Source organism: Perissodus microlepis, chromosome 11, assembly GCF_051167445.1.
Source record: "Perissodus microlepis isolate ML-2025 ecotype Zambia chromosome 11, ASM5116744v1, whole genome shotgun sequence".
Taxonomy (NCBI): Eukaryota; Metazoa; Chordata; class Actinopteri; order Cichliformes; family Cichlidae; genus Perissodus; species Perissodus microlepis.
Window position 1 is genome coordinate 21,268,651 of NC_140471.1, and position 27,730 is coordinate 21,296,380.

The 27,730-nt window shown below is 41.4% G+C and overlaps 1 protein-coding gene across 3 annotated transcripts in view; it reads right to left on the reverse strand.

Annotated features, from left to right (window-relative positions):
* Nucleotides 1–26,465, reverse strand: part of atp8b2 (ATPase phospholipid transporting 8B2) — a 30,577-nt gene extending 4,112 nt beyond the window's left edge. Inside the window, exons 1-26 of one of the 3 annotated variants that reach the window (XM_084943133.1) lie at nt 26,315–26,465; nt 23,681–23,748; nt 14,253–14,311; nt 14,041–14,154; nt 12,760–12,858; nt 12,621–12,682; nt 12,416–12,488; nt 11,988–12,058; nt 11,794–11,873; nt 11,135–11,293; nt 10,968–11,056; nt 10,577–10,773; nt 8,806–8,926; nt 8,632–8,719; nt 8,506–8,540; nt 8,259–8,418; nt 7,957–8,145; nt 6,760–6,875; nt 6,330–6,494; nt 5,865–5,976; nt 5,221–5,326; nt 4,158–4,416; nt 3,818–4,001; nt 1,349–1,572; nt 1,177–1,260; nt 502–747 (exon numbers count right to left, since the gene is read on the reverse strand). In XM_084943133.1, coding sequence (XP_084799259.1) covers nt 502–747; nt 1,177–1,260; nt 1,349–1,572; nt 3,818–4,001; nt 4,158–4,416; nt 5,221–5,326; nt 5,865–5,976; nt 6,330–6,494; nt 6,760–6,875; nt 7,957–8,145; nt 8,259–8,418; nt 8,506–8,540; nt 8,632–8,719; nt 8,806–8,926; nt 10,577–10,773; nt 10,968–11,056; nt 11,135–11,293; nt 11,794–11,873; nt 11,988–12,058; nt 12,416–12,488; nt 12,621–12,682; nt 12,760–12,858; nt 14,041–14,154; nt 14,253–14,311; nt 23,681–23,705 — 3,117 coding nt within the window. In that variant the 5' untranslated portion in view covers nt 23,706–23,748; nt 26,315–26,465. Of the gene's footprint in view, nt 1–501; nt 748–1,176; nt 1,261–1,348; nt 1,573–3,817; nt 4,002–4,157; nt 4,417–5,220; nt 5,327–5,864; nt 5,977–6,329; nt 6,495–6,759; nt 6,876–7,956; nt 8,146–8,258; nt 8,419–8,505; nt 8,541–8,631; nt 8,720–8,805; nt 8,927–10,576; nt 10,774–10,967; nt 11,057–11,134; nt 11,294–11,793; nt 11,874–11,987; nt 12,059–12,415; nt 12,489–12,620; nt 12,683–12,759; nt 12,859–14,040; nt 14,155–14,252; nt 14,312–18,337; nt 19,667–23,680; nt 23,921–26,314 lie in introns of those variants that run through there. The other 2 variants (XM_084943134.1, XM_084943132.1) reach the window with 2 other exon arrangements.
* Between the last annotated feature and the right edge of the window lie 1,265 nt (nt 26,466–27,730).

Sequence of the window (27,730 nt, forward strand, 5' to 3'; positions counted from 1 at the left end):
ACACCACTGGCTGAAATGCTGCTATAAACCATGACGGAGTCTCCACCGTGTTTTATAGATGACTCACTGTTCTCCGTACGTATTGATGATGATTTGAAACAAAAATTTCACATTTGGATTCATCCTTCCATAAAGCCTGATGCCACTGATTATTTTAGTTCAGTTCATATGTAATTTGGCATACTTCTTCTTAAGGAAGAGAGAGTTTCTTATCCACTGAGACCACTTTTGATGAACAGTAGATGGCTAAACTGCAGCGCCAGATGCATCTATATTTCTTCACGATGTTATTTTCAATACAAATGAAAAAAAAAAGAACCTTCTCTAGACTAGATGAGAAGAAACTGGGAATGTAATTTAAAGAAAAATCTTGCAAGACCAGAAATGACAGAAAGTCTGGCTCCTTTGAAGTAAAATATAAAGAAATGAGGGGTGGCTCAACACTTTTGCACAGCACTCTGTGAGGCAGTCGCCTGCTTAAAGCACTCTACAGTAACTCACCTGTACACTGACCACAATAACCAGGGCTGTCGCTGTGGTGACTGCAAAGGTCTGGTAGTCAGCGAGGGGTACTCCGTTGCTCTGAGTGGCATTGGACAGGACAGCATATGGAACAAAAAACAGCACCACTGATGTGTAGATGCCCTGGGCAATGCAGATGAAGAACTCTCTCTTGTTGAAGAGGAGGTTGAGCTGCCCGGGCTCATACAACTTTGGATATTCCAAACTTCTGTGATCAGGAACATCCTGCATTCATAGAGGAAGTGAGACGCTGCGTTTACTAAAATAACATTATATAGAAACTACAGCCAAAACTTGTGGCTTGGTGTTCTGAGCAAAATGCTAACATCAGCATGTGAAAACAGTTCCATATTTCATGCTAATCCTGAGTACCGTCACTTCAGTTAAAAGGATGTGGTGTTGAACTTGATTGTCTGGGACCTTTTTGTGTCTGTTCTGGTTTTCTCCCACAATGTGTGCAGTATTTTTAGCCATGGTCCAACAGACTCTGGCCAAAAACGTGTCTTATATACATTTTTTTTAAATTCATGAGACAGATTTCAAATGCAAAAGAAAATTATTTTCTGATTCATGAAACTTCATGGAGTTTTATAAAAACGAAATGTAAAATAAAATCTTATGAGAGCTCAATACAAAGGAATAAATGTGAAAGACCTGGTCAAATATCCCCATGGCCAGCACAGGGAGGGAGGTGTAGACAATGTTGAAGAGTGTGATGAAGTACTGATCGTATACGGTCTATAAAAAAAACACACACACAGACAGAGTTATAATCATGACTGTAACTCTTTATAGTATGCTTTTATCATAACCTCTACTCTCTGACCTGGGCAGAAAAACCACAGAAGAAGCCAAACCAGAAGTGCACCATGGTGAAGGCAAAGTTCTTGTAGAAGAAGTAGCAGAGGAAACGGCACATACGCAGGTATGACCAGCGGCCGTGGACCAGCAGGAGGCGCTGTAGAAAGCGGAACTGGGAAAAGGAGTAGTCACTGGCTAGCACAGCCTGGATGCCCTCCTGACCTGAGATACCAACTCCAATATGAGCACCTGGAAGCGTGAAGATGAAATGAAAAGACAAATTCAAGAGATTTTTTCCCCCCCAGTTTTCTATACAGACAGTGCTGGGAAAAAGGATTTGACCCCTTCCTGATGTCTTAGTTTTTATACATATTTGTCACACTTACACGTTTCAGATGATCAAAGCAATTTTATTTTCACTAGACAACTCTAAATCTTTCATTTTTTTGTGTGTTTTTTGAGCCACTCAGAGGTGGACTTGCTGTGTGTTAATTGTCCTGGTGCATAACCCAAGTGAGCCTGAGCTTCAGGGCACGAACTGATGGCTGGAGGTTCTTCTTCAGTAGAGAGCAGAATTTATGCTTCCATGAATTATGGCAAGTCGTCCTGAAGCAGCAAATCAACCCCAGATCACAGTACAACCACCATGTATGATTATTGGTATGATGTCCTTTTTATGAAAAGCTGTGTTAGTTTTATGCCAAAGGCACTCAAACCTTTAAAAAAGTTCAACTTTTGTCTCATCAGTCCACAGAATATTTTCACAAAAGAGATCATCAAGATGTTTTTGATAATTGATGTTTGTGAAACAAGCCTTTGTGTTCTTTTTGGTCACTAGTGGTTTTTTAACTTTTGAATTCACCCATTGATGCCATTTTTGTTGAATCTCTTTCTTATTGTTGAATCACAAACTCTGATCTTAACTGAAGCAAATGAGGCCTGCAGTCTCCTATTGAAATTTCTTTGATCCTCTGAAACACGATGAGTGTGACAAATATGCAAAGAACTAAGAAACCAGAATGAGGCAAACACTTATTTGCCCCAGTGTAGACAATGGTAAAAGTTTCACACTGTTTTTTTCTCAGATGTGTATGATATCAATGAGAGGGGAAAACCAAAATGGTGCACTCAGCTTTGACACCTCAGACGCCTACTGTTCAAACCTTCTGTTTATCAAGGGCAGACAGTCAGAAGAAAGACTGAAATAAAACAACTGTTGCATAAAGGACCAGAGCATAATAATAAATAAATAGGATTATTATAAACTGTGAATAATATAAAGCTACTTGCAGAGTCCAAGAGTAAAGAAATAGAGTACAGGGACATATGGACACAACAGGTTACCTTTAGGCCCTGCTGTCTGTATTTTACACAATCTAATAAGTGAAAACTGTGGCAAAAGCTAACTCTAGCTAATAAAACTTTATCATTTTCTAACGGAGAACCTTTCCTCTCGGTTATGAGCTATAGTTAATGCCATGTTGAATAACTTAGCAACATTAGCATGCTCATTACCTTCCTGTCGAGAAGACTAATGCCACATAACATTATGTGGAGGAAGAAAGCGGTAGCCAGAAAACGTTTTCACAACTTGGGAACCCAAGGTTCCCACAAACTTCCCACAAACTTCCCACTAACTGCTGGTAACTGATTGGGAAACCAGCATTACCATCAGTAAAACCATAATTCTCAGTTTAACTAGAGTATGTGTTCCATTTTCAATAGCTGGACAAAAAGAGCACAGAAGGGGGAAAAACATTTGATTGTTTCGAGATTTTTAAATCAGAAATTACAGGAAGTGAACCAATCCTTCTCCTCACTGCTGCACTGATTGCATTTCTGTTTTGCACTTGCATGCAGATATGTAGACATGATGTACATCCACAGACAAACACACACAGGCTGATGCACTTACAACACACTGATTACAAGACATGCAGAGAAACAGAGCGCTGAGGTATTAATAGTTTTCTCTTTTAGTTTGCCTTTAAGCTTAGAAATAAATATTATGAAGCAATGGTTGACAGTATAGTTCAGTCTTAGTACAATTATTTGTACAGTGAACAGTTCAAACACAAGCCTCCATTCTATTAAACACAAATACGTTTTCTTCTAAACATCTTTTCAAAGCTTAACAGGACATATTTGGTGTTTTGGGATTTTAGGAGTGACACTAAAATTAAATGTGACTTCTGTCGATTTGTTTTGTTTGTCGGCGTCACATCCATCTATAAGCAGTGAACAAATAATTTGTAAATAAGGCCTAAAAGAACACTGACAACCAAACCTTTACCTCAGGAGGAGTCCTGTAACACAGATTTCCACATGACCTACATCACTACTAGGAACAGCGTGCAGATAAACAACTTCTACAGCTGCACTTCTGCTTAGGATTTCCATTGCTTAAAAGTAGACAAGCCACCCAAATGGCTAAACCCAACTTCTCTCTTCTTTTCTGAAAACAATATTTCAGTTACACTTTTGCACAACTCACTTTTGATCATGCTGATGTCATTAGCACCGTCTCCTATAGCCAGCGTGACGGCCTTCTTGTGCTTCTTGATGAGCTCCACCACTTGAGCTTTTTGCAGTGGCGTGACTCTGCAGCAGATGACCGCTTTGCACACGCACGCTGTCGACACAAACTCTGCTTCCATGTCTGCTTCGAGAGCGTGGGCCTACCACAAGACAACGGAGAGAGGTTTTAGACGTTCAGGCGGTAAAAGGAGTCCAAGTTGCTGCTTTGAAGAAAAGTACTTAATGAGAAAGAATTGCTTTTATGTAACTAAGCTTAAATTTCCATGACAGATATCATGCAGGAGTGTTATTCATACCAGACTGTGACCGTTGATTACGAGGGCAAACTCTCCTGAGATGTTGTCCATTAAGTTAGAGAGAGGCAGAGGAGGAGGAAGGGGAGAGCCATGCAGCTGCTTCCCCACTCCTCCTCCTCTTCCGCCTGCCATATCACCTCCTTCTTGTCCTTCTTTGAATCCATTTCCATTGAAACATGGCTCCCTCCATCCCTGCATTCCCTCCTCTTTAACTCCATCTCTGGTACGTGACAGCTCAATCATCCTTTCCCTCGCTCTTCTAGAGAGGAAGACAAACAAAGCCCACATCAACAGTGTCTATCTGCATCACAGAGACATAATTACATGACAACATGATCATGCACAGCAAAAAAAAAAAAGAGATCTGAGTGTGGGATAAGAAATATAGACTCAAAAAAGCAAGTACATAGGGGATAGTTGGAAAAGTAACATGGATGTGAAGAAGATTAGTGATAATGGCAGGTTTTATCCTGAGCCTGAAATTCCAATATAGGCTCTTTATAACTTGAATAATTGCACTTTCCAAGTGAATTTGAACATTGCACAAAGAACATCAAAATACCAATTTAGAGTTCTTCTGTCTTTGAAAGATAATTTTATTCTTTTGCACCATTACACTGGATTTGCTCACTTTCTAAAAAAAAAAAAAAAGACTGACTTCATAGTTATGGGGTATGTTGCAATGCTGCTCATATTTAACCTTGTGAGTTCTCAGCCATAATCAGTGATGACTGGAACCCTTTGCTGTCAGTTCATGTCATGATGATCACTGAAGTCTGAGAAAAATCTCTTTCAATGATTCCTTTTTGCTTTTATCTAAAATGTCAGGGTCATGAATCAGTCCTCACAGGGTGAGCTGGATGATTTGACTAGAAATGAGTCAAGAAGCTCTGGTCACTGTCGAGTGATTCTCACAGAGTAGTTGGAACATTTTGCTACCACACCTACCGACTTCAATCATGCATACATTTCTTAGTTTCTGCCCGCCCGTCATCTGGAGTTTGGCATTTATCTCGATCCCACAGTGTACAGTCTAGTACAGTGTGCACATAACCAGACTGACCTGAGTTCTTGCCGTACGCTCTGGACGGTGTGGCCACTGATGATGAAAACCTCGGTCATATCATCTGTCAGCATCTTGCAGGAGTAGCCTATGTTTACAGCCGTTTCTGTGTGAAGGAATGGGAGAGGATCTAACAAATACAAGTGCTGCTTCAGTTAAAAGCTATTTGCTAATGTACTGCTCGTCGTTTCGGCTACTTCTCCCTTTGCAGGCATGCCTCTGGCCTTAAACTATAATAGCTGCTGCAGGCATGTCAGTCAACATGTCCCTTTATTTTTCATTCACTGCACTCATTCCTACAGCCTACGGTCCTTTGGTGATGACAGAATACATGATAAACTTCCAGAAATTAATTTTTCCAGTGCTAGCCCAGTAAATAGGTTCAGACTACAAAAGCAAGAGGAGTGTAGCAGTACTGTATGTTTACATGAATGACAATACACCCACACAGTCAAGGTGCAAATAGATGCACTGATGCTTAAAGTTTTCAGTTTCAACAACCTCCTCATCACAAGGATGCTGCTCTATAATTAATTTAAATTTTGCAGATTCTTTTGCTTTTTAAACCCTTGTCTAAACGGTTTAAATGTTTTAAACATGCACACTAAGTTCTGAAAGCTGGTGCAAAACTGTGTGCATCTCACCCTGTTTATCTCCAGTAAGAACCCAGATTTTAATGTTAGCCAGAGAGAGGACAGCGATGGTCTCTGGAACGCCTTCCTGCAGCTTGTCCTCTATAGCAGTGGCACCCAGAAGCTAGAAACACAGGCCAAGAGAGAGAGAAACACAAACAAATAAATTTCATATTTAAGGAAATTTAAGACGGGCTTAAATGCAATTGTTGTGTTAACACTATGAGTAGAAAATCCAAACTCAAAAGCATATGTGTGCTCCAAATATAGAAAGTAAAAGAAAGGAATTTCCCTCAAACTGCTTAAGTTTCAGTGATCCCAACAAGTTCCCCTTGCTCATTGCAACATTTTTACTTTATTTGAACTTTTTACATGAAGGGCAAACGGGCCTACATACACACACACACACACTTGCAATAAATAAGACACATTATCTTGATACAGATTCATACATTATCTGAAAATAAACTCACTGACCATCATATTTTGTTCTATTTCCTCATAAGCTGCTGCCAGTCTATCCTCCCTGCAGTCTGTGGCCTTATCAGCAAAGCGGTGGCTCTCTGACCAGGCCTCCCATTCATCCTCTGACAGGTCCCTGTAGGCCAGAGCCAGGGTCCGCAACCCATCTGCTGCATACTCCTAGCACCAAAAATATACACATAAACATGTAGAAAAACAAAAATATACAGCAGGGATATTAAGAATCACATGACTAAGCATTAAGTAGTGTTGTTTGATTATTTTTAACTTATACTTAATCTAAGAAATGTGTCATGCCATGATGAGGTTGACTGTCTCATTAGGAGAAGGTAAATAAAAATGAAGTGCTGTTAAAAGTTGTTTTAAAGTGTGGAGACTCTAGATGGCAGTGCAGCTCAAGCCATCCGTCCAAGAGCTGACTTACATTGAGGTGGTCTGAAGTAATACTCATCACTTCCTGGTTACAAGGGTGGAGTCTTTCCAACAGAACAGTGTCAGCTCCTTTACAGTAGAGACGAATCCTGCCCTCTGGGTTACGTACTGAAAATAAAAAAAGAGAGAAATGAAGAAAAAAGAAATCTCAGCAATTCAGACAATTTTTCCATCACCTTTACAATAACGGAAGAACTCTTCAACAAAGGCCACCGGTAGTTTTTATAATTATGGGTGTGTCCTCAGAGCCTGGCAGCAGAGGTAAAAGTAATTTATGACCAGAGGTCAAATTTACAGCATATTCATCCATTCATCCAATTCAGGTTCACTTGTTTTGGGCTGGAGCATATTTCAGCTGTAAGGGGTCTAGAGGTGAGATACACCCTAAACAGGTCACCAGGTTATTGCAGGGCTGCCACAGAGAGACAGACAATCATACACGTTCACAGGCAGTCCAGAATCACCAGTTAACCTAACATGCACGTCTTTGGACTGTGGGAGGAAGCCAGAGTAACCCACTTCACACAGAAAGACCAAAAAAAACCCAGAAACAAAGGTTAAAACCCAGAACTTTTATGCAACAATGTGGCAACAAAGATAAAGATTGCACCACAATGCCATCCTGTACAGCTATACCAGTTTCTGCTATGGCAAGCTGTTAAGTGATTGTCTTGTGACATTGCACAGATACACGTGGCCCTGAAAGGTCGAATGCACTGCAACTTACGAAAACACAAATAGAAAAAGCTGCAAAAGCACACAATGCACAATGAAAGTTAAAAAACCCAAATCTCACAAAACAAGACAATAATGTGACGTAAGTGACAGGAACCAAAATATGTGGAGGATTGCACTGACACACGCTTGAAAGAAGCCAATGATTTATAAGTGTTGTTTTTGCATAATTGTTTCCTTTTCCATTGTGTGCTTATGTTCTTATGTTGCTGTGCATTTGACCTCTCGGGGCCACCATACACAGGTCATCCAGGAAAGTTAAAAACATGAAGAAAAAGCACGCATTCTTCAATAACGTGGCTCTGAGTAAGTACAAGTGGTTATTTTCTTAAGCCAACACTGCTGAGTGATTTTTTAGCTTCTTTCTGAATTTTTAAATGTAAACTAAAAATATTCAGATTATTATTATTTTTTTGTAGTTAAATCAGAAGAAAAAGCACAGATTGCTGCATACCTATAACAGACATTCGCTTGCGTATGTTGTTGAAGTCCAGTATGGCGAGCAGCGAGTAGGTGACGGTGCGTCCCATTTCTGTGGTGGTTATCGTCCCAGGTGTTCGGGAGCGAAACACAAAGCCAAAGTTTCGAGCCGCCGTCACTAAAGCGCCCTCGTCTGGAGACTGAGCCTTATAAACCAGCTCTCCTGTGCAGGCAGGTAAAACAGTCGTTAAATATTATACGATAACGAATGAGCAGATGTTGAGTTTTGATGTCATTATTTGCTGTTTTGCAGCTTCTCTCTTTTTTTAAGCTCACCCTCACTTTTCTCCTCACTCATAACGGTGTGACAGAGGGAGAGCAAGCGGAAAAACTCATGAGTGCACGAGTCTCCCACTTTCACTGATTCCAGCAGCTTGTCATCATAGAAGCAGAAGTCTGGGTCCGCCAGCGGGTTGAAGGGACTGAAGTCCAGCCTCTGAAGACAAATGAGTGATAAATAAAATCACAGGTGATAACAGACATGCATGTGATCTATGATTTATCAAAAAATACTCATACGCACCTTTGGCTGAGTTTCCAGTGGGTCTGTTAGATCACCTGACAAACACATCGGCACCACATGTATGAGCTCTGATATACACGTACATACGGTCTCTGCTACATGCACATGTATTGTGTGTGTCCTTACCGTAATTCTGTCCATTGATCGAGCACTTATTGAACGTCATGATGTTCTGAGTGAGCGTTCCAGTCTTGTCACTGAAGATGTATTCAACCTAAGATCATTTTAGGAGTATATAACTACTCAAAGCAAAGCACGATGGATGGATTTGCAGAGTACAGAGTGAGTCTGGACACTTACTTGTCCCAGTTCCTCATTCAGAGTGGTGGTCCTGGCCTCAGCTGCTGTGTTACATTGTGAGCAGAACATCTGTTGGTCCCAGTTAATGAAGTAGCTGTGACCGAGCCTGATCACCTCCACACTGAAGCAGGCGAGGAAGGGGAGAGGTTACAAACTCCGAGCCGTTCACAGTTTAAAATAAATGTAACTAAGTAAGTAACAGAACAATACAAAGATTTTCTGACCAAATACATTTGGCATGCAGTCAGTGCAGTTCACTGACTTACTGATTACCAAGGACCAGATCTCTTTGCATACACAGTAAGATTGTGTGCATGTAAAGACAGAAAAGCATGTAGCGATTTTTTAAAATCACGTTTATACAGCTGTGTGCATGTTCCTCTTTTCTAAATCTCAGTCATTATAAAATTTACGTTTCGCATGTGCACGACTCTCATTTCCACTTCTCTGACTGGATATAGACACCAATACTTTCAATACTTGCACTCCTATTTGCACCTGAAGCTGTCTGGAAAACAAAAGACCACAACTGGCTTGACCAGAGGAATGAAGAGAACAAGAAAAAAGAAATGTGGGTTTTGTTTGCCTCACTTCTGGAGACACAAACAGAAGAAAAACTCTCGTAAATGAAAAATAATTGGGGCCATTGTACCACTAGGCACCAGCTTTTTACAGCACTAACAATGAATGACTGTGATAAGAGGACTGATAAAACCAAGTACACGATAAATTTTCAATGATGTTTGCAAATGGCAAACACTATCTCCAACTGCTGCTTTATATTAATCGCTGTCTAATCTTTATCTCTACTTCCGAATATTGTGGTTGACTTTCTATGTAAAGTTGGGAACACGCATGGTCACAAGTCGAGTATTATGCAAATTGTTGCGCAACCCATCATTTCTTGATATTTTGAAGTACAGCAATCTATTGACACACAGATTGCAAGATATAAGGAAGAAGTAAAGTTTATAAATGTTTAAATGTGTGTGTGTGTTTAAATCCAGGTATGCTTTAACTGCTTTGGCAGTGTGTCTGGGATCACTGAAATGCTGAAACCAAGACAGAGCCTCGACTGTGTTTTACAGATGGCTGTAGACGCTGTTGTATCTCTCTCTTTACCTCCTGTGAACATCTTGATTTCAACGGTCACTATGAAAATTTCATATTTGGATTCATCACTCCATCAGACTTGTTGCCAGTTCTTAAAAATGGCTTCTTAACAGCTGCACTACTATTGAGGCCATTTCTGATGAAGCTTCAGAGAACAGCAGACACTTCTTTTAGGTCCTGCGTCAGGTCTTTGCTTTGTCTTTTCCAATTCCATAAGGACTTTCAGATGCTATTTATCTGTTGTAGATAGTTCGTTTTAGTTGTTGAGGTGTTAGGTTTTGAGTTAGTCGTCATTTTTATGTTTTAATAATTAACAAACACACAAAAACAAGCACTCCTACGAACATTGTCAGGTACACGGACTGGACTGAAAATGAGTGAAAAAGAAGCTAATGTCCAAAGAAACACTATAAATGATTTTCAGAAAGTCTGGAGCACTTTTGCTCAAGACCACTTTAAAAAAGTATGAAGTAAGCCTGAAGTAAGCAAAATATGAGGAAATGAGGGTTGGCTTAAGACTTTTGCACAGTAATCTATCCATGAGGTCCATACATTCTTTCTTTATAAACACCAGTTTATATGTGGGAAGGGCAAACACAGGGTTTTTGTCTGTAAGCATCATTTATATATTCTTATAGAACTATTGTTTTCTTCCTACCTGACATATAGAGAGATAGGCACGACGGTATTAAGAATGATGACGTAGGACCAAAAGGAGAGGAAGGCCGAGAACAGGAAGTTATTCACAGGAGTGTCCCAAGCCAGGTAGCTCTGGAACAAGGACCCCACCTCTTTCTCCCACCCTGCATTACCCACAGCCAGGATCATACCCATGCACACCAGGAAGCCAAATATCTGACAGAAAATGGACACAGACGAAAAAGTAGAGAGTAAATAAATGAATTTTACAGTTAGATCTATAGTCATTTAAGCCTAAGTTAGAACAGAATACATCACTAGTGTAGATATATGAAACTAAATTCAAGCCAGTGAGATCATGTCCTGAAATAGTTATGAGCTATGAAAATGAGAAGTGTGGGATGTCCTACCCAGAGGACCAGTGTGTTCATCAATCGATCGATACTCGTACGCTTAAACTTGGTGCGACCGCTGTTCTGCATTAGCTTGGTGTCTGGGCCTGGCAAACAGAAACAGGGTAAGACTTGCAACATACAGCAAATGCATTATTTTTCTGTGCAAACATGCACACACCTACCTGCAAAGATGACCAGGCCATAGCAAGCCTCTGTGTTGCGGAGCACACATCCTCGGAGGAGCATGTTCTGATTGGTCAGGCTGTATTTCTTCTCTCTCCAGTACAGAGTCCCGGAAAAACGATCCAGCTTGTTGTTGGGAGGCTCACACACCACCTCGCCTTCACACAAAGAAGAGTGTGGACAAGCAAACACACAAATGTAAATTAGATGCTCATTCATAGTCATCTGAATCCAGTCACTGCTATGTTTTTAGAATTGAATTAATCACCCGGATGACATCACGCTGTTGTCGTGCACCTGAACACGTGCACAGAGGGAGGATCACACACCTTTTGTAAGCTGATGTGAGGCAAAACGTGAGCAGATTTGCTGCAGTAATGCATTTTCCCGAGCAGGTGAGGAGTGTGTGGGTGTGATGTGCTGACACAGTGATGCGGTGGCTGTGTGATAGGCTGCCATTCACTGGTGGTGGAGCGGTACAGAAAGTGCGTGTCTCTGTTTGTGTGTATGTGTGAATTTTAGTGTGCATTTGTTATCAGAATTGTGCATTAGCATGATTGAGAAAACATTTGATTCAAGCTTCCTGGTGCATGCTGAAGACCGTTAATCCTTATTCTGCAATGCAAAAAGACAAAACAAGTTTCTCCTCCTAACTCACCGTCAAATGAAGCCAAGTTGTTCGGGTCTCCAAGTTCAGATGTCACTGACACAGACTGACGCACCTTCATATTGGTCTCTCTGCAAGATAAAACCACACACAGCAGTTTAGATGTAGTGTTGCGTTCCTTCTGCAGATTTTAGGTTTTTTTTTGGTCACGCGAACAGATGTTGAGGTGCAGCGTGTTTTCTGACCCATCTAGCTCGGCTGTCTCGATGTAACAGAGACCATGAGGTTCAGTGCTAGACAACAGGAGCAGGTCAGCCTGAAAACGGATACAACAGCTGAGATTAGCATCAGCACGGTCAACATGGACTGAACTAGAAAAGCGCTGATGACACAGCAACGGCTGTTTGCATCTATTACAGCTAGGCAGAATAATTGCAACTGAAAGCATGTTAGTGATTAAATGTAGCACTTCTAATGAGGCACATAATGCATTACAATCCATTTAGCATCAGAGCTTGTGGTCTACTGAAAGCTATTATGATCAAACAGAGGTCTAAAAACACGAGAAGATGCTGGTGCTGAACACTAAGCTGTTGTAATGGTAGATAAATGGGCCTTTTCGGACTACTGATCACTATGTTTTCTTTTGTTTCTGTGCTGGGTGCACACTTACTGCCACAAACTGGTTGTTTTCCAGTTTAATAATATCACCCACTCGAACATTCATCCACTTTTCATTTTGAAGCCTGGAAGAGCAAAACGAAGAGAAATAGTAAAAAAAAAAAAGAAGTAACGGATGCTGCTCTATTTTAAGAAACCTCTTAAATCAAGAGATGGGTAAAATCTGAACAGGTAAGTTGTCAGATGTAATGACTCACGAGCCACGGATGAGGACCTGAGACTGACGATTGTTCACTTGGTTGTCGCTCTTGTGACGAAACTGGAGATGACAAAAGGCAACGTGTAGTAGAAATACAGACTTGTATCTGTGCCTGTGGTGCATGAAAACATACTCACGTAGTCATCCGTGGCATCCTTTACTGCAGTGATGCTCAGCACCAGAGCTAAAGGCACGATGGTGGTGAACCAGGAGAGGGAGGAGATCTGAGGTATCAACTAAACACAGGGAGACAAAGCTTATTATGCAAATTACTTTTAAAAAGGAACACAAAGGCAGTGTAAGATACAGAGATAGCTACGTCTAACCCCAGCCACATCAAAGACAGCTTGTTATGATGGTGAGTGTACCTGATGGTACAAAATCGTGGTGAGACAGTACCAAGGAGGCAAAAACAACAAAGCTACAGTACACTGGTTTGTTTGGGTAGTTTTAAAATAAGCATTTGTTCAATAATAGACCCCCAACTTCACCAGAGTGTTAGGAACCAAACCTTGCTTTTAGTTTAACTATAAAATAATATAACATTTTAGGGCTTTGAAATGAGTTTAAAGGAGCTGAGGGGGTATGATTTCATTTTATCTAGCAAGGTTTAAGATTGCAACTAACTCAATATCTCTAGCCTAATGAACAGGAGAACTTACAGTGGCTTCTAAAAATGCAAAAACATAAAAGAATTAACAGCAGCTCTGTTAGCCTGGACTTAAAATCAGCATCCTCACTGCCCCACAGTCACGTGCTAATGATGTGCAGGTTTCCCTGCATATCATTTGATTACACACTCATTTACTATTATTTAAAATATTGATAATTGATAACATGCCATCACTACAATCATACAGTACAGTACCAAAGTACTGCACGTAATGAAATTTTGCTGCTGGTGTGCAGAAAAAGTTCCAAGGATCAGCGGGGTTCAGCCTCTGGCACGTGTGTGTTTTTCTGGCTTTATTATGACAGGAAAGCTAGAGGAGAGAACAGGGGGAAGAGGCGCAGCAAGTGGCCTTGGGCCTCTGGTCTGGCCTTACAGCATATAGTTTGCCTCATTCACACAATGAGCTAACTGTGTGTATGAATTTTCATGTTACTCCATCCACTAGACATTATGACATTATCAAGAGGCATTTGTTGCCAGTGAAATGTGTTTGAAATGATTTGTTATGAAATAACTGATCGCAGGAAACTGTGAGGCTCACTACTTCCCTGAAAGTCTGTTATTAATAGCTTATTTTCCATTTCTACAACAGATGAGATCAGCCATTTGGAATTTGAATGTACCAATATTCATCTAATTTTGTACCACCAAACTTTAACTAACAGTTACTGATCACGGTCCTTTAAGGGCGTTAACTAGAAAATCATGTGCCCCTTATGCCTCCTGTCTGTCTTTGATTTCTCACCTGTAGTATGAGCAGGAAAAGAAAGTAGGTGTTGGCTACTTCCTGGAACTGCTCAAACAGATTGACGGGCAGAAATGTGATGATGTTGTACTTGGATGTCATGATGCAGTTACTCTGGAGGATTAGGAGGGAAGAAAATACCTCTCAGTTAAATTGCTTTACGAGCATAAAGATTTCGAATATGTACAATAGAAAACAGCAAACTCTCTTACGGCATACTGAAACTTTTCGTTGTACTCTCTGTCATTGGCTCTGACCCTTCTCTCCTCCTCTGCGGAAACACAGCACACAAGATGAGTCATTAAGGCATCAAAACAAACACATGCAGTAAGTCTGCATAAGAACGAATTTTTAGCATGTTTGGCAAACTGCAGAGTTTAAAAATGTCGGCACTATTCACAGCTTCCTAAAACCTGGAAACAAAAGAGAGGGAATCAAGCAGTGCATTTAAGACGTTTATTGTCATATACACCCCAAAACACAGTGGTTACACTGAGCAATGATTGTTTTACTTTGTGAGTTGCCCTCACAGTAAAATAAATAACTACACTAAAAGAAAAGAAAAGAAAAGAAAAGAGTAATAAGCATAGAAAAACAAATAAGATAAATGAAGTAGTATGTACAGAAGGCTCGATTGTGGTTAGAATATAAAGTACAAGATACTTATGGATGCTATCTTACTTACTAATGGTAATGGACATTCAGAATGTATGAGTGTTATTATATAAAACTGTATTATATTGTGTGCAATTGCAGTTGTACAGGTCAGTATGGAAGAAAACAGCCGGCAGTGTTGAAGCATGTATTCATACATCAGTGACTGTGCTGTGCATTGGTTGAGTGTAATAGATACAGAGTGTCAGGCAGGAGGCATGCAAAACCAATAAGCAGGCCAATCACCGCTGATGTTTCATTAGCTGCTACTACTCTTTGTTATTATCCAGATGTGCAGTCGTGGCCAGATACACGCAACCAAACATGAGTGTGCGTGCAAAAGTTTAGGCACCGATATGGGCAGATCATAGTATAGTCTCCAAGTTTCAGAGAGTAAAATTAAGACCGTTTCTTTTTCCTGTGCTCAATCTCTTGTGCACCCCTCCTCCTGACCTTGCACTTTATCCTATTGCTGTTTTTAGGTTTCTGTTATGCTGATGCAAAGTAGGTTGGGAGTTCCCCTCCTCATCTTCCTGCAACACCAGTCGCTTCTCTTCTAATATTAATGAAATGGCTTTTAAAATGAAATGACTGGTCATTTTGAACAGGGCTGCACACACACACACACACACACACACACACATGCACACCAAAGTAATAATATCCAAGACCAAGCACATGTTTTGTGCACAAAAGCACAGTCCTTAGCATACTTTTGACAGATTTGTGAAAGGCAGTGAGGTGCCACAGGAAGGGACATCACACAACAGAAACCGATAGGCTATAATCAAATGCCGGCACATAAACAAAGACTCTGTGGTTTCCTGTGTTTCTGCAGCACAGTGAAGCTTTCGCACTGCTCATAACCTACATCTTTGTCCCTGCTGCGTTCAGCTTCACCAAAAGAGACAGAGGCCACTTAAAGTGATCCCATTAGAGCTGCACTTTACCGTCAGGTTATAAGACAGATCTGATGTGACAGATTAGCTCTGGTCGGCTTTAGACCAGCTGCGCCTTTGTCAGGGTGGTTTTAGTCAATTTAGAAAAACACGTTACGTCCACTTATTGCTGATGGTGTTGAGTGAGACTGACAATGAGAGGGACACTAGCAGAAATGATTACATCATTGTTTGTTATGTTGATAAAATATTGGCATATTTAAATGTATTTTGCTCCGGTTTATTAAAAAGAGGTCAGTTCACAACTACGGTCACCTCATGATGCTTTACACTGTAAAGCAAAGACCATACAACATTATAGAAATAACCCCAACAATGCAATAATTTCCGGTAAAGTGCTTGTTAGGCTGGCAACTCCCTGTTACCACATAGAGACCTCAAGCAGAACCACGCTCAGTGAAGAGTAACTATCTGCCAGGACCGGAAAAAGAAGGCCGAGAAAACAAAAGCATGGTCAAAATTTGTTGCACAGTGCCCTGAAAAAGTATTTGCCCCTTCCCGATTTCATTTTTAATATATTTGTCTATCTAACATTCAACAATTTGGGGGTTCAGTATCTCACCCAAGGACACTCTGGCATGCAGACGGAAAAAGTGCAGGATTGAACCACTGCCCTTCTGATTAATAGATAACCTGCGCTACCTCCTGAGCCAAAGCCACAAAACCAGATTGAGATATTTTTGTGTGACTTGTAAAAGATTGCCCATGCTAGAAAACCATCCAGTGCGACTAAATTAAAACAATTCTACGAAGAAGAGTGGACCAAAATTCCTCCACAGTGATGTTAATGCAAGTAAATACAAAACTGTAGTCTTTAACTTTGTTGATTATTAAAATTTGTTTGTATGATCCAAAGCATGTAAGTGTGACAAAGCCCCCAGGAAGAGGCAAATTGTTTTTCATTGTTTCCAAAAGCAAGTGAGCTACTTTTGTTTTTAATATTCCTATCTGTCACTGCGGCTGTTGTTGAGTAGCACGATTTATTAGAAAAAAATTCTAAATAGTTACATAAGAAAAATTGTTTTAGGCATCAACTTCCCTTTCTTGGAGTTTCTATCTGACAGATGTGAGATTTCTCGGTGCATGCAAAAAAAGCTGTGGGTTAATGATACCAATGTTCCCAAACTCTGACAAGCACAATATCAGGCTTGTGAATGTGATTGTGCACAATCCACAAACTTTTCCAATCCCTCTGGCATTTCTCCTCCTAAGATGAAGGTCATTGTGTTGTTTTCTGAGACAAATGTCCACCAGAGAGATCTGTCTGACGTGCAATGCCAAGCCTGCTGGGAAAAGCCAAGATCCTTGTGCCAGCTAAGCACCAATGTGAAGTCAGGACCAGCCTGTGTCTGTCCCAGCCACTGCTGTGCAAGCTGAACACCTCAGCCTAAATGCATGAGCATCTTTAACAAACTGCTCAGTAAGTGTTTAATGTCTCTGACAACTTCAAGGGCATTAGAAGCCCTGACGCAAGCTGCACACCATACAGTAAACCTGCGTGAATCTATAAAGCTCCATTACGGAGAAACTTTCAGTGGCAGCCTTACTTCCAGCATAAGGTTTCCATAAAGGGCTGAGACACAAACGAGTTAATGTATATTGATTTAAACTAAAATAACTAATGTCATATAGCAAGAGTAACTGTAACCTAATACAAAAGCACTAATTTTGTTTCATCTACCTTCCTGTCTCTTTAACACTGTCTCTACTCATGGCTGGACATGTGAGGACACAATCTCCTTACGTCTCCACAAGCGACACACTCGCACAACAGATTTAGTGCAGATTGAATTCAGAACAATAACGACCACAGTCATTCAATGTGAATTGCAGTACGGGAAGCACTAATGTCCCTGCCACGACTAAAACTAAGTCAGGGTCAGATCAGACTGCGGAGAAGTGAGCATCACTCACAGTGGCTGATCTAATTAGGTGAAAAGGGGATAGCGGAGTCGTGTGCAGCCCAGCACGCGCATACGGTGATCTAATTTGCTGGAAAACAATGCTAGTGACACAGTCAGAGAATGATGGAGTGGAGGTCAAATGAAGGTGCACATCCAGGGTGATTTGAGATAGTTAACCTAAGGAATAAGAATACAGATGAAGCAGTGCAGAGGAGGGCTGGCGCCTGAAAGATTGATCAGGGACTCACGCAGCAGAGACATGAACATCAGCCACATATTTAGACCGGATCCAAGCAAAACTCTGGTGTTTGGCATAATTCACTGACGTAACAGAGATTCACTGTCAGCACAAAACATCGGAAAACAGCTGAGATTAAGCAACTAGTTTAAGGCTGTTGGGGTCAACTCCAAAAGATACAGACTGAAGTGTGAAATCAGAAGAACAACAGATATCTCTCTGTTATCAAATCTTAGGAGAATGCTGATGTGTAAAAACGTGAACAGTCACTGATGACACAAAGTGCTACAGTGCAAAAAACCCCAAACAAACCAACTAGGTCTGTGATGCAGAGATGTAATATGACACATATGCAAAAGAGAGTGAGAGAGAGATGAAGCAGCAGGAATGAGACTTGGACTCAGATGGGATGAAGATGAGAGATGATATTTATTAGGAAACAAATAAATAAATAGTTTGCACGATGAACAGCCTCCTGGCGGTGAAGACAGTAAAGACTTCTTCCCAACTTCAGCCTTAATTTTCCCCGCACAGACTCGTACCTGTCCGTCTCTTTTTCGATTTTCTTCCATCCAGTCCTCTCTTTTTCTTTCCTTGCAGGGGGAAAAGAACGACTGGAAACCATTTCTCCGGGATGTCTTTGAGCACTGTCATCTTAATTTTCTTTGAGTCACAGTGTGATTTTTTTTCCTTTTTAAATCGTTGGATATGCGCTGTTTCAGTAACAAGTCACAGCCACATCTGACCGTCACGTCTCCGCAAGGACGCGCGCACGAAGCTCCGGCCCCAGCTCAGTCAAGTTAGATTAGAGACTCAGTCCCAGTCCCAGCCTCTGTTGCTTATTGCTCCATCCCCTCCCCCAAAATATACACACGTGCACGCGATGTCCACCCCTTGCTGATTCGTCTTCCTCCTTCCGCGGGATCAGTGATGTCATCTTTTTTTCTAATTAGGAAAATAAAGCGCAGGGCTCGGACCTGTATTTTCTGTGAACATCGTGCTTTATGTGAAGTTTGCAGGAACGATGTCAAACAGTGCCGCGTCATCAAGCCACACGGGCTGCATCCTCACTGTCAGCCTCATTCGAAACATAAACACTGATGCTCATGTAGGCATGACGCAATCTCAAAGGCGAGAGGCGTTACCATGGAAGCCGCATCAGGGGTCCTACAGCCGAAACTGGTCGCCATTTTGGATCCAAAGTCGTTTTTTCGTGTGTGGAGTCCAATTGTCGTTTGGAGCCAAAATGTCCGGTGCAGGAGTTCAGTGTCCTGCGTGATCCTAACGTTAGAAGGTGTGCCGCAGTGGGAAGGGCCAGACAGGTGCCCGGGCACGTGCTGAGCGGGGATCCTCGTGTTGAGGCTGAGGCTCTCCCTGATCTATATGTGAAGCATGCGCCTAAGAAACCAAAACAAAGCACTGCGGGGGGCGAACAGGCAACTTCCTCTACAAACAGCAGGTTGTTTTGGCACATGAAGAGTTAGTTTACACCTATCAGAACTGATTTGACGGGGCAGGAATTATGGATGGGGACTGATGACGGCAAGGTACAACAATGACATTATGGCAGTCTCTTTAATGACCTGCAATGCATCACTGATGAAACCACTTCACTTTGATCAGCATCTGCAGGCGTCTTGTATTCAGAGATCACGAGCTCTGATTTGACTTTTTCTTTTCAGAGATGAGCGCACACAGATCATGTGAAGGCTTAGGGATAGACAGATAAAAGCACGGCTAATACTTCTGTATGACTCTGAGTGTGACTGGGTGAATGAGACTGCAGTAGAAAGTGATTTGAGAGCTCAAATTGAATAGAAAGGCAGTATATAAATACCATAGTCCACTTACCACCTAATCAATGATGGCAATTCATTAATAATTTATTCATTCAACATTAGTCAGGTTTTTACCGTGCATAAACCTCGTGTTTCACCTGTACCTAATCTCTATTCTTTTCTTGTATTCTAATAATTAGCATTTTCTGCTTACACCAGTGCCTCTTCTCCAAACAAGCATCAACTGCAGTCAAAACACCCGGTTTACGAAACCGTCAGACTGTGAGAACAGAGAACTTTTCTCATTTCTCACTTTCTATAATCTGTGCCTCCTAGTCTCCCCTTTCCTCTGTCGTCTTGCTTCTGGCCCTGAAATCCATGTCAGTGCGCCTCACTGAAAGACGTCTCAGCACCTAAAATGCAGAGGTGGAAAGAGTACTAAAATATTTTACTCAAGTAAAAGTACTATTACTTTGCTGAAATTTTACTCAAGTACAAGTAAAATTACCTGTCTAAAAATGTACTCAAGTAAAAGTAAAAAGTAGCTCATTTAAAATGTACTCAGAGTAAAAGTTACATAGTTACTTTTCTGTCAGCAGGAGGACAGCCGCTTCTGAGTAGTGCAAAAAAGACAGTGGGATATAAATCTCAAAGTAGTTCTTTTTTAGTGAAAAGAAAAACTTTACAAATTAAAGTGCAGTGGCAGTTAAACTGCAAGTATATACATGAAAATGGATAATGGTCACCAAACCAATCAACCAAACTGTCAGGTATCACAGTGTTTTCAATACAAAACCATATCATTCTTTCACATGAGAATGCGTTCTAAACTGTCAAATAAGAGAACAAGTACTGAACTGAACGGCAGCTGCTTTAAAAATGTTTTTTAATTTTTTAAACTTGGCCCTGCCCTACTGTACCTCTAGATTAAAGTTCCTGTATCCATCCTAGAGTGTTACTCTCTGAACTTCCTGTTAATTTTGAGGAGCAGTTGATTTTCAAAGTTAGTAGAGTTCATCCTTGCTCACTTTGCAGTGAACAGTAGTCCAGCACAGCTAAAGAGACGCTCGAAGGCAGCTGAGGCAGGCAGGCCAGTGTTAAGTTTGAGAGAAAGTTTTTTGACGTCCCTAATAAGACATCAATGCATTACATAGCTACCGCTGGTAAATTATACCAATATACCTCGTGTTTTTTTTTTTATTGGACAGTAACAGGCTAGTTAACGGGAGGTTGCAAGTGCTAATTAACAAGTAACAGAAGTCAGCTGTCTTTGACTAATCTAAGGTAAGTGAGCGCTCTGTTATTCTTTTGCCTGCAGTGTGAACATATGTGGGTTAAGTAAGAAAGTAGCCGCTTCTGTCTTTAATTTAACTATTTTTTTAAATAAATTATTATTATTAACAAACAGGAAAAACGTAGGTAAACACATTTTCTTTTGGCAATTTACCAACCCAGTAAAAAAAATGTAAGTTGCGTGGACAACAACGTGCCCGGTTACAGCAAGTTGCTAGTACCAACCAACGTTATCTGTGTTCTTCACAGATGTCTTAAGGTAATGTGATTAATTTGAACACAGCCTTTTTGCTACCATAACGGTACGAGTTGTATTTAACTTACCTCTACATGCTTGCGCAGGTTTGATGTGGAATTTTTAAAAGCTGCTAACTCGGTCTCTCTGGGCAAACACAGCTTACACTGCATAATAAAGCTGTTGCCTTTCTTGCACTTGAAGCCGAAATGGTCCCTCAAATACGGCCAGTGGTTCACATCCGTTTCTTCGAGTTCAGGGTCAGCAGAATTCGACGGCGCTTCTTTTTTCACTGGATCCGTAACACCGATGTCAGACTCCATCTTTAACGTGACCTTAGCGCCAATTTGTTCTACTACCCATTGTTCCCTGCAGTATTTCCGAAGCGCAATGTTTTTTTGTTTTTTTTAATTTACTCAGTAACGGGTGTGATTGAAAACGTAGCGAACTACAATACTTTTTAAAAAATATACTTAAGTAAAAGTAAAATTACAGACTTGAAAAATGACTTTAAAAAGTACAAATACACAAAAAAACTACTCAATTACAGTAACGCAAGTAAATGTAATTCGTTACTTTCCACCTCTGCTAAAATGCATCTGGAGGACTGAGGAGAGAGGAGGCTTGCCAGGAAAGATGTATCCTTTGCAGGAGCGTGTTTAATTTAACACTTTATAAAAGCAGTGTCACACAGCTGGAATGTATGCAACAAACTCTACAGTCCTTTCAGTCCATACGCCGTTCAGTTATTTAACTGCGTGATCAAACTTTCAGCCCTTCACAGTTTGTGTGGGTTTGATTAAAAATCTTTTCACATTGGGTTACGGCTCCAGAATGTCTCATTTTGTTAAAGTGCTCTCTCTCCCTCGCCTCCTCTGTTCATCTTTCTGATGGGAAAGACCAAGATGAGAGGAATTGAGAATGCAGGAAATGAGAAATGAGAAAGGGGACAGTATGACTTGTTTGGAGATCCTTTGTTAGTGTTCACTAGCTTGAACTAGTACTCTGGTTAGCACATACCTGAGACACTTTGCCTTTTCCCTATTACTTTTTCGGGGTCTGAAAAGTGACTTCTCATGGCTAAAATGGGCGACCGTGGCTCAGGGGGTTGGGAAGCGCATCTGTAACCGGAAGGTCGCCGGTTCGATCCCTGGGCTCTCTGTCCTGGTTGTTGCATCCTTGGGCAAGACACCTTACCCTCCCGCCTACTGGTGTTGGCCAGAGGGGCCGATGGTGCAATATGGCAGCCTCGCCTCTGTCAGTCTGCCCCAGGGCAGCTGTGGCTACAACTGTGGTTTGCCTCCACCAGTGTATGAGAGTGAATGAATAGTGGCATTGTAAAGCTCTTTGGGTGCCTTGAAAAGCGCTATATAAATTATTATAAAATGCCTCTCGGTGCTTGGAGCCTGAGTCAGGCATTACCATACATCAATACAACACACACAAAAGTCAGGTTTAAGAATGTTATTCCCAAGTGTTTTTTTTTTTTAACATCTATCCAGTTCAGGGTCGCAGAGAGGCTGGGAGCCTATCCCAGCTGATGCAGGGCAAGGTATACCCTGGACAGGTTGCCAGTCTATTGCAGGGCTAACAACCATTCACACCTACGGCCATATTTATAATCCCAGAGTAACCAAACAAGAACATTACTACTATATAGATAGATTCTTTATTGTCATTGTGCAGCTTGTACAATGAAAGTCTTTTCGATGGCAGTCTTTCTCACAGCAGCGTATAGAACAAATAAAATTACTAGACAACAAGACAATAAATACCAGGAGAGAGTCTGCACTGGTACAGCGATAACATGCAAAGTCCACACACAAAGCAACCAATGTGCTGCCCCACCGGGTTTAAGAGCAAGCAGTAAGCTACAAATAACTTATATAGTTAATTTAGAAATAATTCGGGAACCGCCTTTGTTTTATTAACCACAGAAGCATTTAATGATACTGTCAAACTATGTAATGTGTCTCATCCATGTGGCAGATGGATCCCCCAATCTGAGCCTGGTTCTGCTGCAAGTTTCTTCCTGTTTAAAGGGAGTTTTTCCTTCCCACTGTCTCCAAGTACTTGCTCAGAAGGGGTTGTCTGACTGTTGGGGTTTCTCTCTATTATTTTAGGGTCTTTACCCTACAATATAAAGTCATTTGAGTCAAATGTTATTGTGATTTGGTGAAATATAAATAAAATTGAATTGAACTGAAGGCTAAAGCTGTGTTCGGCCAGTGTTTGTGAAAACTTCTTCTATCTTTCAGTCATTTCCATCTGGTTGTTTTAGAGCCCCCACCCTCCCCTCCAGAGAACTGGTGTCATATTACATTGTCTGTCTGGGAATCTGCAGATGAGCTTCAGTAATAAGTGCTGTTTAATACATTATGATAGTCTGAAATGTATTGAATGTTTGTTTTCCAGCATATTGTTTCTGCCTGTAGATAAATATGTGAGCGCATTCTTGCTACCGTGCAGCATGCATCACACCTTCCATGTCTACGTTGTCATTTGGTTAACTGCATTTCTCATTGTCAAGCCACAGTGGATGAAACTGGTTTAACTGCAGATGTGATTAATGTACTGACCTGGGGGAGGCCTCTTTCTGAACATCTCCGCTCTGCTGGCGTCCTTCTGCTCTGGCCCATGGGACTGTCTGCCAAGGGAAAGAAGGGAGGTGGGTGAGACTGAGGAGGATACAGGGGAGACTACAGAGCTGACCGTCTACAGAGCACGAGCAGGAAAAAAAAGTGAAATGAGAGCCATAAAAATGTGATTGTGCGTGGAAGGGAAATAGCTTTTTCAGTTTCAAGCCAAACCACGGCCAGGTGATGCAACCTACTTACTGTAATGTTTCTTTTTTTTTCTTTTCACAGCTTTGCCCTCCTAGTTAGACAGTGAAAATCAGTCAAGCATTAAAACCACTGCACAACACGACACATGCACACACACACCAGGCTCTCTCTGGTCTCTTTTGAGCCATAACGAGGATATGACATTCAACAGAGAGCTGCATCTGTCTCTGTAGCACACTGTCTCTGGTGGCTGGGGCCAGATCCACTGTCAGCCTCTCCCTATAGTGGATCAAAGAGAGTAATGGAGCAGCATTTTTTGCATGCATAGCACAGTTAAGCATCTTCTCTTCTCTCCTGTCATCATTTATGCTGACCTATTAATATCACACACCTCACTGCTTTTATTCACTCTTTTACCACAACTAAGTACATGGGCTAAAAGGCATGTCAGGTGAGGCATTATAATATTTGCCTTGCCTTTGTTGTGGATACTACAAGATACAATATGACAGTCAGGGGTAGCTGACTGGGAGCCAGCATCCAATCAATACTCCTGAGAAAGAGCTGCTTTGTTTTTCTCCATGTGAGCTGAGCTGATCAGTTTTCAGCTAGAGTTCCCAACATTATCTCTCAGCCTGACGTACAGTCCCCTTTTTCCATGTCCTCTGCTCACTTTCCACCCTATATATACCACCCATTTATAATTCTAACAGGTACTAATGAGTGAGAGTGTTTGCCATGTTCTTGCACATCTCTCCACACACATGCACACACACGCACTCTCCATCTGTGAGTGGCATCTTCTATAACCCACAGGACCCAAGAAATGCCATTATGAAATAACGCTGGCAGCCAGGGGAGTGAGGGCACAGTAAATATCCAAACACCTTTCTTGGCCTCTGAGCAGAATTCCTTTCTTTGCTCCTGCTGGATTTAGGCTGATGTATTAGAGGATTTGAAGCTTGGAAATTCATTATTACGCTATTTTACAGTGTTGTTAATCACCTAAAAAGCTAAAACTTGAGATACAGCAGGATAATAACTCAGCCTGCTGGGATGTAATTAGGGAAATGGTCAGAAGGGACCTGCTAGGTTCAATTTGATCCATGCTATAGAACAGATTTTACAGTTCTTTTCAATAATGTATTGCAATCACTTATTTTTCTATAGCTGCATGCAAGCCTGCTGAAATAAATCTCAAGATCACCACTTTCACGTCACAACTTTTGTACAGAACATGAAACCGAAACAACAAAAGATTAAAAGATAACTAACAAAGTTAGGTTATTATGCAATGAGCCTGCTAACAGACCAGGCTATATATTTCCTGAGGCAAAATTAAATGACTTGGTTTTTCCTCGTGTCTTGTAGGCGGTGCATCGCTTTGAAATGATCTGCTCCCAGTATGTGCTATAGTCCCCGTGCCTCCTCTACACACGGTCACATCAAAGCATTCTGCAGGCAAAGCACTGGCTCTGCTATAGCACACCTTACGTACATGAAATCTGCATTATGTTCTATCACAGTAATGTTACAAACACCACAAAACTGCCTTTTATTAACAATGTCATCAGGAAGCCAACAAAGTGGAACACTTTCAGAGTTAAACCAGCATACACTTGATGTTCTGATAACAGGCTGTGCAGGCTGTAACTTTCTTTTACACAATGCCTGTCTGATTCAACACCATTACAAGACTAATCTGTTTGATACCATAATAAATACTAACTTGCTAACAACATGTTGCGCTGTCTGCTGACAATGCAACCAGTTCAAAGAAAAAGCAACAACACTGCTGTATGCCACTGAGGCAACTTCCAGAAGGAATAAAAAGCACAGCATTGGTTTAATATTCTCCACTGTATGCTTACGCACTCAACACATTATCTGTGTGCTTTAGGATATTTGCTCCTCTCCACAAGTATGTAAATAAACACTGATGTAGCTTTAAGTATAGCTGCACAGCATCCCATTAAAATAATGCTATCATAGGTAAAAGCCATCAGGCTCTGCCTTGAATGTAGTCATTTATTAAGTAAGCTTACTGTACCACAAAGCTCACGGCCCTGGTTTAAGCAACCTTAAGAGCGAATGCTTTCAGTCTAGTGATGCTCGCCACAGTGGCGGGACTGAGTTTCACTTTGAGTTTTGAAATGTTATTATGACTAATACCGACATACAGGAACTCTGTGCCTACTGCAGAGGTGTGAGGGTGAAACTAGCCGTACCTACTGTACAGGATGAGCCTGGTCACACTGGAGCAGCAATAAGAGCTGAACGCTTCACAAGCAAAGCGAGACTCGCGTCAATATTTGCAGAGGATAAAGAGACTCCATAGCAAATCCTCATGACCATGTTAGAAGAAGAAGATGATGATGATAGGGAGCAGCTACCCAAAGCTAAGAGAGACCAGCGTAGGGATCTTACCTTGGCAACTTTGCGTTATAAACAGGGTTTTGGAGACGTCCTCGCTGCTCCTGTCGCTGAGGTCATGATGAGGTCTGGGGGATGAAGAGGCGACGCTATGTGATATATGATAAAGGCCAGTGAGGTGGGAGGGGGGAGACAGGCACCGTGCAGAGGTAAGGGAGGGTTTGGCTTCAGCTGCCGGAGAGGAGAAGAAGGAGCAGGAGGAGGGGTTGCACCTCCTTCACTTTCTCCTCTCTCTGAACTTCCTGCAATCAGGAAGCCAACATCACACCGGACAACCCATAGGTGTTTTACTTCTGTATTTAATGTGGCAGCACAGTCTTGCGGCATTTCGCTCATGCTGTTTGCACGTGCTGACGGCACGCTACCCGTTTTTAACACTTTAAACTTGATAAACAGTCGCTCCTTCCCTCAGCAGCCTGAACACACCTCATCGCCTTTCAAGCGTTTTATTTTGTCTCTGTGTTATATCGCCCTCTACAGGTCTGTCAGCGCCATCTCCTCCAACATCTTTGTAAGCCTCCACTCATTTCATACTACCAGGTGTGGGAAGTCGGATTTTCTGATTAATTATTTATAGTGAACTTAACTGATGAAGATTTGTGGCTGCTTTGCTACAAGTTGCTCCAACTTATTTTGGAAAACTCTGGTCAACATTACTGAGACTTTGCCTCGGTTTTAATAATTTAAGGGTTCAGCCTAAAAGTGGTGTATTACATTGGAACTTATAACTATTATAATTATAATTATTCTTGGACACTTTTGAAGGTAACATTGTAATGTGTGCCCGACTCAGTTGAGCTTCACAAAGGCGAAAAGAACAGCATATTCCATTAATATCATTGCAAGGCGTGAAATAATACAGAACAAAGTCTGCAGAGGTGTGAGGCTGTTTGATCCCAGAATCCCTCTCTGCTGATCACAGAACAGCTTTACCCTTTGCCCGAGTCCTCTTTAAATGAGCTTTGGCCCAAAGAACATGCTGGATCATGTTCAGACAGCTTCTTTGCAGTTATTGAGCTGTAACCTGCACTTGTGGACAGGAAGGTGAACTGCGTTCACAGACAGCGATTTTTGGAAGTGTTCCTGAGCCCCTGCAGGGATTGTCATGACAAAAAAAAATATCACACCCAAAAGGGCCTGAAGATTACCGTCATCTAGTACTGAGCTTCACACTGTCACGATCCTGCGTCTCTGACCCAGCGTGTTCCGTTTGAGTTCTTAAGTTATCCCTTTATATGTTGAGTAAATTTGATTATCTTTTGGTTGCCTTTAGTTTATGTTTCACTTAGGTCTTCTGTGTTAGTCTGTCATGTTTCTTGTCTTCTTGTCCATGTTGTGAAATTGTATTGTCATGTCTGCTTTCCATTCTGTTTCTTGTTTTATTTTGAAGGTCTGCGTCCTATGTCAGTG